Source organism: Opisthocomus hoazin, chromosome 35 (assembly GCF_030867145.1).
Source record: "Opisthocomus hoazin isolate bOpiHoa1 chromosome 35, bOpiHoa1.hap1, whole genome shotgun sequence".
NCBI classification, from domain to species: Eukaryota; Metazoa; Chordata; class Aves; order Opisthocomiformes; family Opisthocomidae; genus Opisthocomus; species Opisthocomus hoazin.
In genome coordinates this window covers 3243055-3255599 of record NC_134448.1, presented here as the reverse complement: position 1 = coordinate 3255599, position 12545 = coordinate 3243055, and the positions used below count along the sequence as shown (strand labels likewise).

Below are 12545 nucleotides of genomic sequence, written 5' to 3'. Positions count from 1 at the left end.
TGGGACGGAGGGATGCAGGGACAGACAGAGGGTATGGACGGACGCAGGGACAGACAGGAGGGACGGAGGGACGCAGGGACAGACAGGAGGGACAGACGGACGCAGGGACAGACAGGAGGGACGGAGGGAGGGTGAGCTGGGGGGGGCAGAGGGTGTGAACGGGGGGAGAGAGGAAGGAGGGAGGGATGGACAGAGGGACAGACAGTGAGGGACAGACGGACGGAGGGTGAGCTGGGGGGGCAGAGGGAAGGTGAACGGGGGGAGGGAGGAAGGGCAGGGATGGAGGTCGGGGCAGCGGGACAGACGGACGGACGGACGGACGGCCGCCTCACCGTCACCCAGCTGATCTGGGGCGCCCAGGTCGCGGAAGTAGAAGGTGGCGGTGGTGCCCACGGGCAGGCTCTGCAGCACGTCCTCGTCCTTCAGCGAGCGGCCCTCTGCAGGGTGACGGGGGGGGGTGACACCGCGGGGACCCCCTGGGGCCCCCCCCCCCGGCCAGCCCAGCCCCCCGCGGCGGTGGCACTCACTGGGGTCCAGGCGCAGGGACTGTCTGGCCGGGTACCACTGGGGATCTGCGGGAGGGAGGGGACGGCTGTCGGTGACACCGTGGGGACACGGCGATGGCACCTGCATATGGGGGGGGGGGGGGCCAGGGGTGTCACCATGGGTCCCTGGTGGACGGGGGGGGGGGGCCCAGGGTCCCACAATGGGTCCCCCAGGCACCTGCATGGGGGGGGGGGGGGGGGGGCCCAGGGTGTCACCATGGGTCCCTGGTGACGGGGGGGGGGGCCCAGGGTCCCACAATGGGTCCCCAGCTGTGACCGGGGGTCCGCACGATAGGTCCCTGGTGACAAGGGCGGTCCCCAGGACCTCGTGACGGGTCCCAGGTCACCGTGGGGATCCCAATGTCCCCACGAAGGGTCCCCAGCTGTGACAGGGGGGTCCCCACAGTCCCACGATGGGGTCCCTGGTGACAAGGGGGGTCGCCCAGGGTCCCATGACAGGTACCTGGTCACTTAGGGGACCCCAATGTCTCCATGAAACATCTCCAGCTGTGACAAACGGGGTTCCCATGGCCCCACAATGGGTCCCCAGCCACAACGAGGGTCCCCACCACCCCGTGATGGGACCCCAGCCACAGAAAGTGTCCCCACCACCCTGTGATGGGGGGTCCCTGCGGCCCCACGAGGGGACCCTGGCCACGAGGATCCCCACCACCCTGTGACGGGGGTCCCTACGGCCCCATGATGGGTCCCTGGCCACAACAAGGGTCCCCACCACCCCGTGACGGGGGTCCCCCAGCTATGGTGAGGGTCCCCAGCACCCTGTGACAGGGATCCCTTACAGCCCTGTGATGGGTCCCCAGCCATGACGAGGGCCCCACCACCCCGTGATGGGGGTCCCTATGGCCCTGTGATGGATCCCCAGTAACAACGAGGGGTCCCCACCACCCCGTGATGGGTCCCCAGCCATGAGGAAGTGTCCCCACCACCATGTGACAGGGTTCTTCATAGCCCCATGATGGGTCCCCGGGCCACGAGGGTCCCCACCACCCTGTGACGGGGGTCCCCAGCCATGACGAGGGTCCCCATGCACCTTGTGATGGGTCCCTGGCCATGACTGGGGTCCCCTCAGGCCAGTCATGGGTCTCCAGCCACAACGTGGGTCCCCAGCACCCCGTGACGGGGGGTCCCTACGGCCCCATGATGGGTCCCCGGCCACAACGAGGGTCCCCAAGGCCCCACGATGGGGGTCCCCATGGCCCTGTGGCAGGTCCCAAGCCACAAGAGGGTCCCCAGCACCCCACAGAGGCTCCCCAAAACCCCACGGAGACTCCCCAGCACCCCACAGAGGCTCCCCCAAAACCCCACGGAGACTCCCCAGCACCCCACGGAGGGGTCCCCAGCACCCCGCGGAGGGTCCCCAGCCCAGCGTCCCCCTCCCCATCGTACGTACGGCTCCTTGTGGAAGAGGCCTCTTGATCTCGGCGACGGTGGCGTTGGGCTCCACCTGCGAGCAACCGAGAGGCCGTCAGGATGCCCCTGCCTCAGTTTCCCCTCCCCCCAGCCCCCCCACCGCCCCCCGAGGGACAGGGGACAAGGGGGAGGGTGACACGTGTCCCCCCGCCCCAAGTACCTTTATCGAGGAAGCAGAGCTTCTCCCGCGTTCCGGGCGTCCAGGATCTCCACCTCGAAGAAGAGGACGGCTTTCTTCACCTTCTTGGCGGGGGGAGCCTGACGCCACAGCCCCAGGGTGGGGGGAGGGGGACGCCTGGGCCCCCCCTCGCGGGGCGAACCCGCTCCCTCCATGTCACCGGCACCCCGGGGTGGGGGGTGGGGGGGGGACACCCCGTGGGGACACCGCCGCGCCCAGCCGAAACCCGATCGCTCCCTGGGGAGCTGCTAAATATAAACCCCCCCCTCCCGCCCCCGCTGTCACCCCGGGGGTGGCTTTTGGCCGGGGTGGCCCAGGAGGTGGCCCTGGGGGTGGCCCCAGGGTCACGCGGCGCCCAGGGGACCGGCGGGGACAGAGGGGACAGGAGCACGGTGCGGGCGGGAGGTAAGGCTGGGACCCCCCCCACCCCGACACCCCCCAGGTCCCCAAGGCCCTCGGTGGCACCCGGGGGGGGGGGGACAGAGACCTGGCTGAAGAGTGGCTGTGTGGCTCGGGGTCACCCTGGGGTCACCCTGGGGGGGGGACATGGGGGCTACAGCACCCTGTGAGACCTTGACGGGGGGTAGGGGTCTGTCACCCCTGGGGACACTGTGCTGGTGACGGGGGGTCTGTCACCCCTGGAGACACTGCGACAGGGCCAGGGGTGTCACCCCTAGTGACACTGTGATGGTGACAGGGGAGATCTGTCACCCCTGGGGACACTGCGACAGGGCCAGGGTGTCACCCCTAGTGACACTGTGATGGTGACAGGGGAGATCTGTCACCCCTGGGGACACCGCGACGAGGGCAGGGTGTCACCCCTGGGGACACCGTGTGGGTGACAGAGGGGTTCTGTCACCCCTGGGGACACCGCGACGAGGGCACGGTGTCACCCATGGACACACCACGAGGGGAGTTGGGGTCTGTCACCCCTGGGGACACCGCGACAGGAGCAGGGGTGTCACATCTGGGGACACCATACAGGGCCAGGGGGGGGTCTGTCACCCCTGGGGGACACCGTGATGGTGATGGGGGGGGGGGGGCTGTCACCCCCAGGACACCTCGCCGAGGACAGCGTGAGGTCACCCTGCGTCACCCCAGCGGGGACATCGTTCGTCCCCGCACCAGGGGAGATGTCACCCCATGACACCCCCACGGGCGACCCCAGACCACGCGAGGGCGGGGATGCTGACGGGGCCGGGGGGGGGGGGGGGGGGGGGGGTAGAGGTTTATTTTGGCTCCCCCCCCGCAGCTGGGGCCGCGTCCCGCCCGCGGCGGCGGCCCCGTCACCGCCGAGCTATGACAAGCAGCTGCCCGCGGCCCCGGCCCCTCCCGCCGCCACCGCCGGGGGGGGGAGGGGGGTGGCACCGTGCCGGGGCTCCGCTCCTCCAGGGCGCGGCCGGGCAGGCCCAGGCCGGCAGAGCCGCGGGCGGGAATCGCCCCCGCAGCCACTCCCCGTCCCGGGGGGGCTGGTGGCGGGGCGGGGGTCCCGGGGTGGGGGTGGGGGGTGATAGGGACCCCCCCGCTGTCACCGTCCCTGAGGGGGACACCGGGCGGCGGGGTGCCGCCCGGCTCGCCTGCCGCGTGGGATGGGGCCGTGGGCGGCTGCCGCACCCGGCGCCGCCATCGGTGGCGTCACCGGCGCTGTCAGCCCCTCACAGCTGCTGCGGGGGAGCGGAGCCAGCGGGGCGAGGCGCCGGCCGGGACAGGCCCGGGCGAGGCCTGGCGGGACGGGCCCAGGCATGGCGGGGCGGGCCCGGGGGGGTGCGGCTGGGCCTCGCTGAACCTGCCCCAGCCTCACTGAGCTGCTCCGAGCCCCGTCGGTCCGGGCCATGCTGCACCGGCGGGACCGGGCCCCGGTGCGGGGACCGGGCCCTGGTGCGAAGACCAGGCCCGCACCCTCATAACCTCCACTGCGCATGCACTCCCAGCCCCACTGTCATCCCGCTGCGCATGCGCGGCTCCCGCAGCTGAGGGCGCCCTTAGGCGCATGCGCATATCAGCCCCCCCGGCGCCGCCGCACGCATGCGCAGTGCCGCGACCCGCGCGTCCGGCGCATGCGCGGCAGAGTGGCGGCGGCCTGCAGGGTGCAGAGAGGGGGGTCGGCGGGGCTGGGGGCTGTGAGGGGGAACCGGAACCGGAAGCGGAACGGGGGCCGCCTCACCTCGTAGTGCTTCATAGCCGCTGCTCCTCCGCCGCCGCCGCCGCTGCCGCCGGGCGCCCGCCACCCCCACGTGATCCCCAGCCTTTCACCTGGCGGGCGGGGGCCCCGCGCCGCCGCCAATCGCCGCCGCGCGGGTGGTGGCGAGCAGCCAATCGGAGCCCGGGGGTGGGGCCCAGCGGCCCCGCTCCCGTCCCCCGCCCTTCCCGCCCCTCTAGTTTCCGGGACAACGGAAATGCCTGACGGCGCCGTGGCCAATGGGTAGCGGGGGGCGGGGCGCGGAGTGACGGCGGCGGCAGCCAATGGGCGGAGAATAAGGGCGGGGCAGGGGTGGGCAGCAGGACATCTCCGCGTGGGCTTGGCGGGGAGGGGCGTGGCCTCGGCGGGGGGCGGGGCTTGGGGAGGAGGGCGGGGCCGGGGGACCGGCGGGAGACACGGGCATGGCGCGGGGGCGTGACGGGGCACAGGGGGATTCCCCAGCGGCCCCGAGTGTCCCCCCGTGTGTCCCCGTGTCCCCCCCATGTCCTCCAGCCCCGTGTCCCCCTGTCCCTTGTGTCCCCCTGTCCCCCAGGGGGTGGGTGTCCCCCACAGTGACGGTTCCCACGGGTGACAGGGTCAGGGTGTCCCTGTGGGTGATGGTGGCAGTGGGTGACATCACAGGGTGTCCCCACAGTGACGGTTCCCATGGGTGACAGGTCAGGGTGTCCCTGTGGGTGATGGTGGCAGTGGGTGACATCACAGGGTGTCCCCACGGTGACGGTTCCCATGGGTGACAGGTCAGGGGTGTCCCCACGGATGGCGGTGGCAGTGGGTGACAGGTCAGGGTGTCCCCGTGGGTGATGGTGGGCAGTGGGTGACATCACAGGGTGTCCCCATGGGTGACGGTTTTCCCGCCGCTCGTGACGCGACAGCCTGTCTCGCGCGCCGCCGGTTGCCATGGTGCCAGCCCCAGCCCCCGCCGCCCGTGCCCCGCCCCCCGCCCGCCGGTCCCGCCCAGGGGGCGGAGCCAACCACCGCGCGCTCCACCCCCCCCCGCCTCCTCCTCAACCCACCCCGCACCGCGCAGGCGCCGCCCAAGCCCCTCCTCCCACCCCCTCCCACCTCCCTCCCGCGCGGCGCGGGGATTGGCGGAGCGGCCGGGGGGGGCGGGGCGAAGCGGCGGGGGGGCGGGGCGAGGCGGCGGGCGGGCTCTGGAAGGTTCCGCCATCGCCTCAGTGGGTTGGCGGCGACCGGAGGAGGCGGAGGGGGGGGGGTGGAAAGCGGCGCGGCGGGGCCCGGGGGCCGGCGGCGGGATGGGGAAGGACTATTACCGCACGCTGGGGCTGGCCCGCGGCGCCTCGGCCGAGGGACGTGAAGCGGGCTTACCGGCGGCAGGCCCTGCGCTTCCACCCGGACAAGAACAAGGAGCCGGGGGCCGAGGAGCGCTTCAAGGAGGTGGCCGAGGCCTACGACGTCCTCAGCGACCCCAAGAAGAGGGAGATCTTCGACAAGTACGGGGAGGAGGGTGAGCGGCGGCGCCGGGCCCGGGGGGGGCGGTGGTCGGGGGGGGGGGGCGACACAGGAAGGAGGGGGTCCGAAGGGTTTGGGGGGGGCTGAAGGGGGGGGGGCTGGGGGGCAGGCAGCGGGGCCGGGGGGGGTGAGGGGGGGCAGGTGGGGGGTCTGGGGGTTATGGGGTGAAGGGGGGGTGAGAGGGGGGCAGGTGGGGGGGTCTGGGGGGCAATGAGGTGATGGGAGGGCTGGGGGGGGCAGGTGGGGGGTCTGGGGGTTATGGGGTGAAGGGGGGGGGTGAGAGGGGGGCAGGTGGGGGGTCTGGGGGTTATGGGGTGAAGGGGGGGTGAGTGGGGGCAGGTGGGGGGTCTGGGGGGGTGATGGGGTGAAGGGAGGGCTGGGGGTGCAGGTGGGGGATCTGGGGGGCGATGGGGTGAAGGGAGGGCTGGGGGGGGAAGGTGGGGGGTCTGGGGGTTATGGGGTGAAGGGGGGTGTGAGAGGGGGCAGGTGGGGGGTCTGGGGGGCAATGGGGGTGAAGGGAGGGCTGGGGGGGCAGGTGGGGGGTCTGGGGGTTATGGGGTGAAGGGGGGGTGAGAGGGGGCAGGTGGGGGGTCTGGGGGGTTATGGGGTGAAGGGAGGGTGAGTGGGGGCAGGTGGGGGGTCTGGGGGTGATGGGGTGAAGGGAGGGCTGGGGGGGCATGTGGGGGGTCTGGGGGGCAATGGGGTGAAGGGAGGGCTGGGGGGGCAGGTGGGGGGTCTGGGGGGCGATGAGGTGAAGGGGGGGTGAGAGGGGGCAGGTGGGGGGTCTGGGGGTTATGGGTGAAGGGAGGGCTGGGGGGGGCAGGTGGGGGGTCTGGGGGTTATGGGGTGAAGGGGGGGTGAGAGGGGGCAGGTGGGGGGTCTGGGGGTTATGGGGTGAAGGGGGGGCTGGGGGGGCAGGTGGGGGGGCTGGGGGGCGATGGGGTGAAGGGAGGGGGTGGGGGGTGGGCCTGGGGGCAGGCGTGGGGGTCTGGAGGATGATGGGGTCTTGGGGGGGCAGGTGGGGGGGTCTGAGGGGGCCTGCTGGGACCCACAGGCTGAGGGGCAGGGTGAAGGCAGGCCGGTGGGCAATGGGGTCTGGGGGGGATGGGGGGGGGTCGGGGTGAAGGCAGGTCTGGGAGGGGCCAGAAGGGAGAGTGAGGGTCTGGGGGGGGTCAGGGTGAAGGTGGGGCTGGGGGACAGGCGGTGGGAATGGGGGCTGGAGTCTTGGGGGGGCAGGAGGGATCTGGCAGGGTTGGGGCTGGGGGGGCTGGCGGGGGGTGCTGGGGGGCTGGCGGGGGGTGCTGGGGGGCTGGCGGGGGGTGCTGGGGGGCTGGCAGTGAGGCTGGGGGGCTGGCAGTTGAGGCTGGGGGGCTGGCGGGGGGTGCTGGGGGGCTGGCAGTGAGGCTGGGGGGCTGGCAGGGCTGGCAGTGAGGCTGGGGGGCTGGCAGGGCGCGGGCGGCAGGGCTGGAGCCCCGGGGGTGCCGGGAGCCACGCCGGGGCGTGCCGGGGGGGTGGCGATGGATCCGGCTGGGCCTGTTGGGGCCCGACCGGAGCCGTCAGTGGCGTCTTGTCTGCGCCGCGTCCTCCGGCGCCCGAGGAGAACCGGTTCCCGCTCCCGGCGCTGGGGCCGTGCCAGACCGCCTGCCCCACGCCCGCGCCTGCCCCACGCCCTGCCCGCGTCTCGCCCCACGCCCTGCCCTGGCCGGTGACGCGCCGGCGTGCTTCGGCGACGTGCCGCAGCCGCCGCCGGCACCCGAGGGGGCTGACGGGCACCTTCCTCTCCCCCCCTTCTCTAGGGCTGAAAGGGGGAGCCCCGACGTCCGGGCCGGGGGGGTCCAATGGCCCCACCTTCACCTACACCTTCCGGGGCGACCCCCACGCCATGTTCGCCGAGTTCTTCGACGGTCGCAACCCCTTCGACACCTTCTTCGTCCAACGCAACGGGGATGATGAGGACGGCGATGACGCCTTCACCACCTTCCACGTGGGAGGTTTCGGGAGCGTCGGCTTCCCCCGCGGTCGAGGGGGGCCGGACGGCGCCTGCCGCAAGCAAGACCCCCCGGTCCTCTATGACCTGAAGGTCTCTCTGGAGGAGATCTACACTGGTTGCACCAAGAAGATGAAGATCTCCCACAAGCGTCTCAACCCCGACGGGAAGACGGTGCGGAACGAGGACAAGATCCTCACCATCGAGGTGAAGCGGGGTTGGAAGGAGGGCACCAAGATCACCTTCCCCAAGGAGGGCGACCAGACGCCCAACAACATCCCCGCCGACGTCGTCTTCGTCCTGAAAGACAAACCCCACGGCGTCTTCCGCCGGGAGGGCTCGGACATTGTCTACCCGGCAAAGATCAGCCTCCGCGAGGTGGGTGGGTGGGTGGGGGGTCAGAGTGGCTGGGTTGGTCGTGGTGGGGGATGTTGAGGTGGGGTTGGCTGTGGTGGTGGTGGTGGAGACGTTGAGGAGGTGGGGTTGGCCGTGGTGGTCTTGGTGGGGACATTGAGGAGGTGGGGTTGGCCGTGGTGGTCTCGGTGGGGACGTTGAGGAGGCGGGGTTGGCCGTGGGTGGTGGTGGTCTTGGTGGCGGTGGGGCCATGTCAGGGATGGGTCAGTCTTGGGGACACAGCGGGCAAGGGTTGGTCTGCGTGGCGGTGGGGGTCTCGGAGTTGGCTTATCTGAGTGGTGGTGGGGATGCCATGGGTGGTCTTGGTAGTGGGAAGCGATGAGTGGTTGCCTGGTGGATCTTAGAGGTGGTGACATGACACATGGTTGTCTGGGTGGTGGGCTGCAGGGAGCAGTCGGTGAGGACATGATAGGTGGTGGGGACGTGGTGGGTGGTTGTCCAGGCAGTTGGTCTTGGCGGTGGCAGGGGAGTCAAGGGTGGGTTGATCTTGGTGGTGGTGGTGGGGAAGTGATGGATGAGGCTTCATGCGGGTGGTGGGGCCGCGGTGGGTTGTTCTCTGGGTGGCAGGGACACAGGGGGTGGGTGTTTTGGGTGGTGAGGACATGGTGGGTGGTGGATCTTGAGGTGGGGACGGGGTGGGTTGTTCTCTGGGCAGTTGGCAGTGGTGTTGGGGCCATGATGCATGGTGGGTCTCAGTGTTAGGGATGAAGGGAGGTTGTCAAGGTTATTGGCCTTGGTTGCACGGATGTGATGGGTGGTGGGACATGGTGAGTGGTTGGTCTGGGTGGAGGGGACGTAACAAGGGGTTTCTGGATGGGGGAGGTGTAGGAGGTGATGAGTCTGGGTGGTGGGGACCAAGGATGGTTGTCTGTGTAGTTGGGGAATGGTAGGGATATGGTGGGGGTGTGATGGGTAGCGCACTTTGGTAGTGGAGATATGATGGGTGGTTGGGTGGGTGGTGTTGGTGAGGATGTGACAGGGCGGTTGGTCTTGGCAGTGGTGGAGATGCAGGGGGAGCTGGTCTTGGGCTATGGGGACGTGACAGATGATGGACCTTGGTAATGGAGATGTGATGAGTGGTTGGGCGGTTGGTCTTGGCAGTGGAGATGTGATGGGCAGGTGGTCTTGGTGGTGGTGAGGACGCAGTGGAGTGGTTGATCTGGATGGTGGGGATGTGACGCGTGGTGGTGACATGATGGGCAGCTTGTCTTGATGAGCGTGGGGTTGTGATGGGTGGTGGACCTTGGTGGTGGGGGGTGGATGGGTGGTTGGGCGGTTGGTCTTGGTGATGATGAGAACAGAGTGGAGTGGTTGGGTCTGGGTGGTGGGGACGTGACAAGGGGTTGTCGAGGTGGTGGGGATGCAGGGGGTGGTGGGTCTGGGTAGTTGGGGGATGGTAGGGACGTGATGGGCATGTGATGGGTGGTGGACCTAGATAGTGGAGATGTGGTGGGTGCTTGGTGGTGGTGGAGATGTGACACGATGGTTGGTCTTGACAATGATGGGGATGCAGGGGGTGGTTGGTCTTGGGGAGGACACGATGGATGGTGGACCTTGGTAGTGGGGACGTGATGGGTGATTGGTCTGAGTAGTGGGGACATGATGGCTTGTGGGCCTTGGTGGTGGGGACGTGATGAGTGGTTGGGCAGCTGGTCTTGGGGAGGACATGATGGCTGGTGGACCCTGGTAGTGGGGACGTGATGAGCGGTTGGGTTGAGTGGTGGGTCTTAGTGGTGGGGACATGATGGATGGTTGGCTGGTGGGGATGTGATTGTTAATGGGTCTGGGTTGTGGGTTTGGGTGGTGGAGACATGATGGATGGCTGGCTGGCCCTAGTGCTGAGGACATGATAGGGGGTGGATCTTGGTAGTGGAACGTGATGGGTGGTTGGGCATTTGGTGTTGGTGGTTGGTCTTGGTGGTGGAGATGTGACGGGCAGGTGGTCTTGGTGGTGGTGAGAACACAATGGAGTGGGTGATTTGGTTGGTAGAGAGACACGGGGTGGTTGGTCTTGGGGAGGACACGATGGGTTGTGATGAGCGGTGTTGCTGGGTGGGGGGGTCTGCATGGAGGGGACATGATGGATGGTGGACCTTGGTAGCGGGGGTGTTATGGATGGTTGGGTTGTTGGTCTTGGCGATGATGAGGACACAATGGGGACATGATGGGTGGTGGATCTTGGTGGTGGGGACGTGATGGGTGGTTGGTTGGTGGGTCTGGGTGGTTGGGTGGTGGCTCTGGTAGCCCCCGTGGTGACAGGCAGCCCCCATGTTCTCCTCACCCAGGCCCTCTGCGGCTGCACGGTCAACGCCCCGACGCTGGACGGCCGCACCATCCCCATGGTCTTCAAGGATGTCCTGAAGCCGGGGGTGAAACGCCGCATCCCAGGGGAGGGGCTGCCTTACCCCCGCACCCCCGACCAGCGCGGGGACCTCATCATCGAGTTCGAGGTCAAGTTCCCCGACAGGATCCCACCCTCCTCCAAGACCCTCCTGGAGCAGATCCTGCCCGTCTAGCCCCCCCGAACCCGGTCGGGGTGGGCTTTGGACCTCTTGGGGACCACCCCGGGATGGGGGGTGGCTCCTGCCCACGGGTGCTCTGCTGCCTGTGCCGGGCTCTGGGCCGGGAGCTGCTCCTCAAACATCTCCAGGCTTCGAGGGTTCCTTGGGGTCCTCACCTTGCCTCGTCTTGGGGGGAGTCCCTGGGGTCCTCACCCTGCCTTGTTTGGGGTGTTCTTGGTGTCCCCACCCTGATCCTGGAGGTCTGGGGATGGTGAGGTGACCTTGACCTCCTGTCTTAAGGCTTTGGAGGTCTTGAGATGTCTTCAGGTTCCACCATCTTGGGGATCTGGAGGTCCCGGGTTCTCCTCATCCTCCTCCCACCCAGTCTTGGGGTGTCCTTGGTGTCCCCCCCACCCCGATCCTGGAGGTCTGGGGAGGGCAAGGTGACCTTGACCTCCTGCCTTAAGGCTGTGAAGGTCTTGAGGTGTCCTCGTCCCCCACCATCTTGGGGGATCTGAGGGGGGTCCCGGGGTCTCCTCATCCCCCTCCCACCCCATCTTGGGGTGTCCTTGGTGTCCCCCCACCCCGATCCTGGAGGTCTGGGGATGGCGAGGTGACCTTGACCTCCTGCCTTAAGGCTGTGAAGGTCTTGAGATGTCTTCAGGTCCCACCATCTTGGGGATCTGGGGTCCAAGGGTCTCCTCATCCCCCTCCCACCCCATCTTGGGGGTCTGTGGGTGGTGGGGTAATCTTGACCTCCTGCCTTAAGGTGTTGGAGGTCTTGAGGTGTCCTCGTCCCCCACCATCTTGGGGATCTGGGGGGCGGTCCCAGGGTCTCCTCATTCCCTTCCCAACCCATCTTGGGGTCTCCTTGGTGTCCCCCCCATCCCATCTTGGGGGTCTGGGGGTGGTGGGATGACCTTGACCTCCTCTCTTAAAGCTTTGGGGGTCTGGGGGTCCCAGGGTCTCCTCGTCCCCATCTTGGGGTTCCTCACTCCCATCTCAGGGCTCCTGGTGTTCTCCTGTCCCCCCCCCATTTGGGGGTATTGGGGTGTCCTCATTCCCCACCCCCATCTTGGGGTTCCTCAGCCCCATCTCGGGGCTCTTGGTGGCCCTGGGGTGACCTTGTGCCCCCCACCTCCCCCCATTTGGAGGTCTCGGGGTGGTCTCATCCCCCGCCATCTCCAAGCTGTGGGGGTCCTGGGGTCTGTGTCCCCCTCCCCAGCCCCCCAGGCCAGGGGCGAGCCCCCTGAGGAGGGTGGGGTGTGGGGGGGTGGGGTTTGGGGGGCCGCAGGCGGCTCAGGGTGGGGGTGGGGGGCAGGGCGGGGCCCTCTGACCCTTTGGGGTGAAACTGCCTGGAAAAGAGAGCGCGGCTTCGATAAAGCGCTGCAACCTGCCCCGCCTCCGCTGCTTGGGGGGCGCCGGGGGACCCCCGGGGGGGTGGGGACCCCCAACATGGGGTTTGGGTCTGTCTGGGACCCCCAGAATGGGGTTGGGGACCCCAAAAATGGGGTCTGGGCCCATGTGTGCCCACCAAGTGGGGTCTGGGACCCCCAGAATGGGGTATGAGGCCCCCAGAATGGGGTCTGGGCCTGTCTGTGCCCCCTAAAATGGGGTCTGGGACCCCCAGAGTGGGGTTGGGGATCCCTAGAATGGGGTCTGGGCCCATGTGTGCCCCCCCAAATTGAGTCTGGGCCTGTCTGTGCCCCCCAAGTGGTATCAGGGACCCCCAGAATGGGTCTGGGCCTGTCTGTGCCCCCCCAAGTGGGGTCTGTGCCCCCGAAAATGGGGTTGGGGATCCCCCGAATGGGGTCTGGGC

At 69.1% G+C, this 12545-nt stretch overlaps 1 protein-coding gene across 1 annotated transcript; it reads left to right on the top strand.

Moving 5' to 3' along the window:
• The first annotated feature begins 5513 nt into the window (after positions 1-5513).
• LOC142365298 (dnaJ homolog subfamily B member 1-like) lies at positions 5514-12122 on the top strand. The gene is given in 4 exon segments (XM_075445995.1): positions 5514-5661; positions 5663-5819; positions 7621-8189; positions 10511-12122. Coding segments are annotated over 4 exon segments (1011 nt in total). The 5' UTR covers positions 5514-5607; the 3' UTR covers positions 10742-12122.
• The last annotated feature ends 423 nt before the right edge of the window (positions 12123-12545 follow it).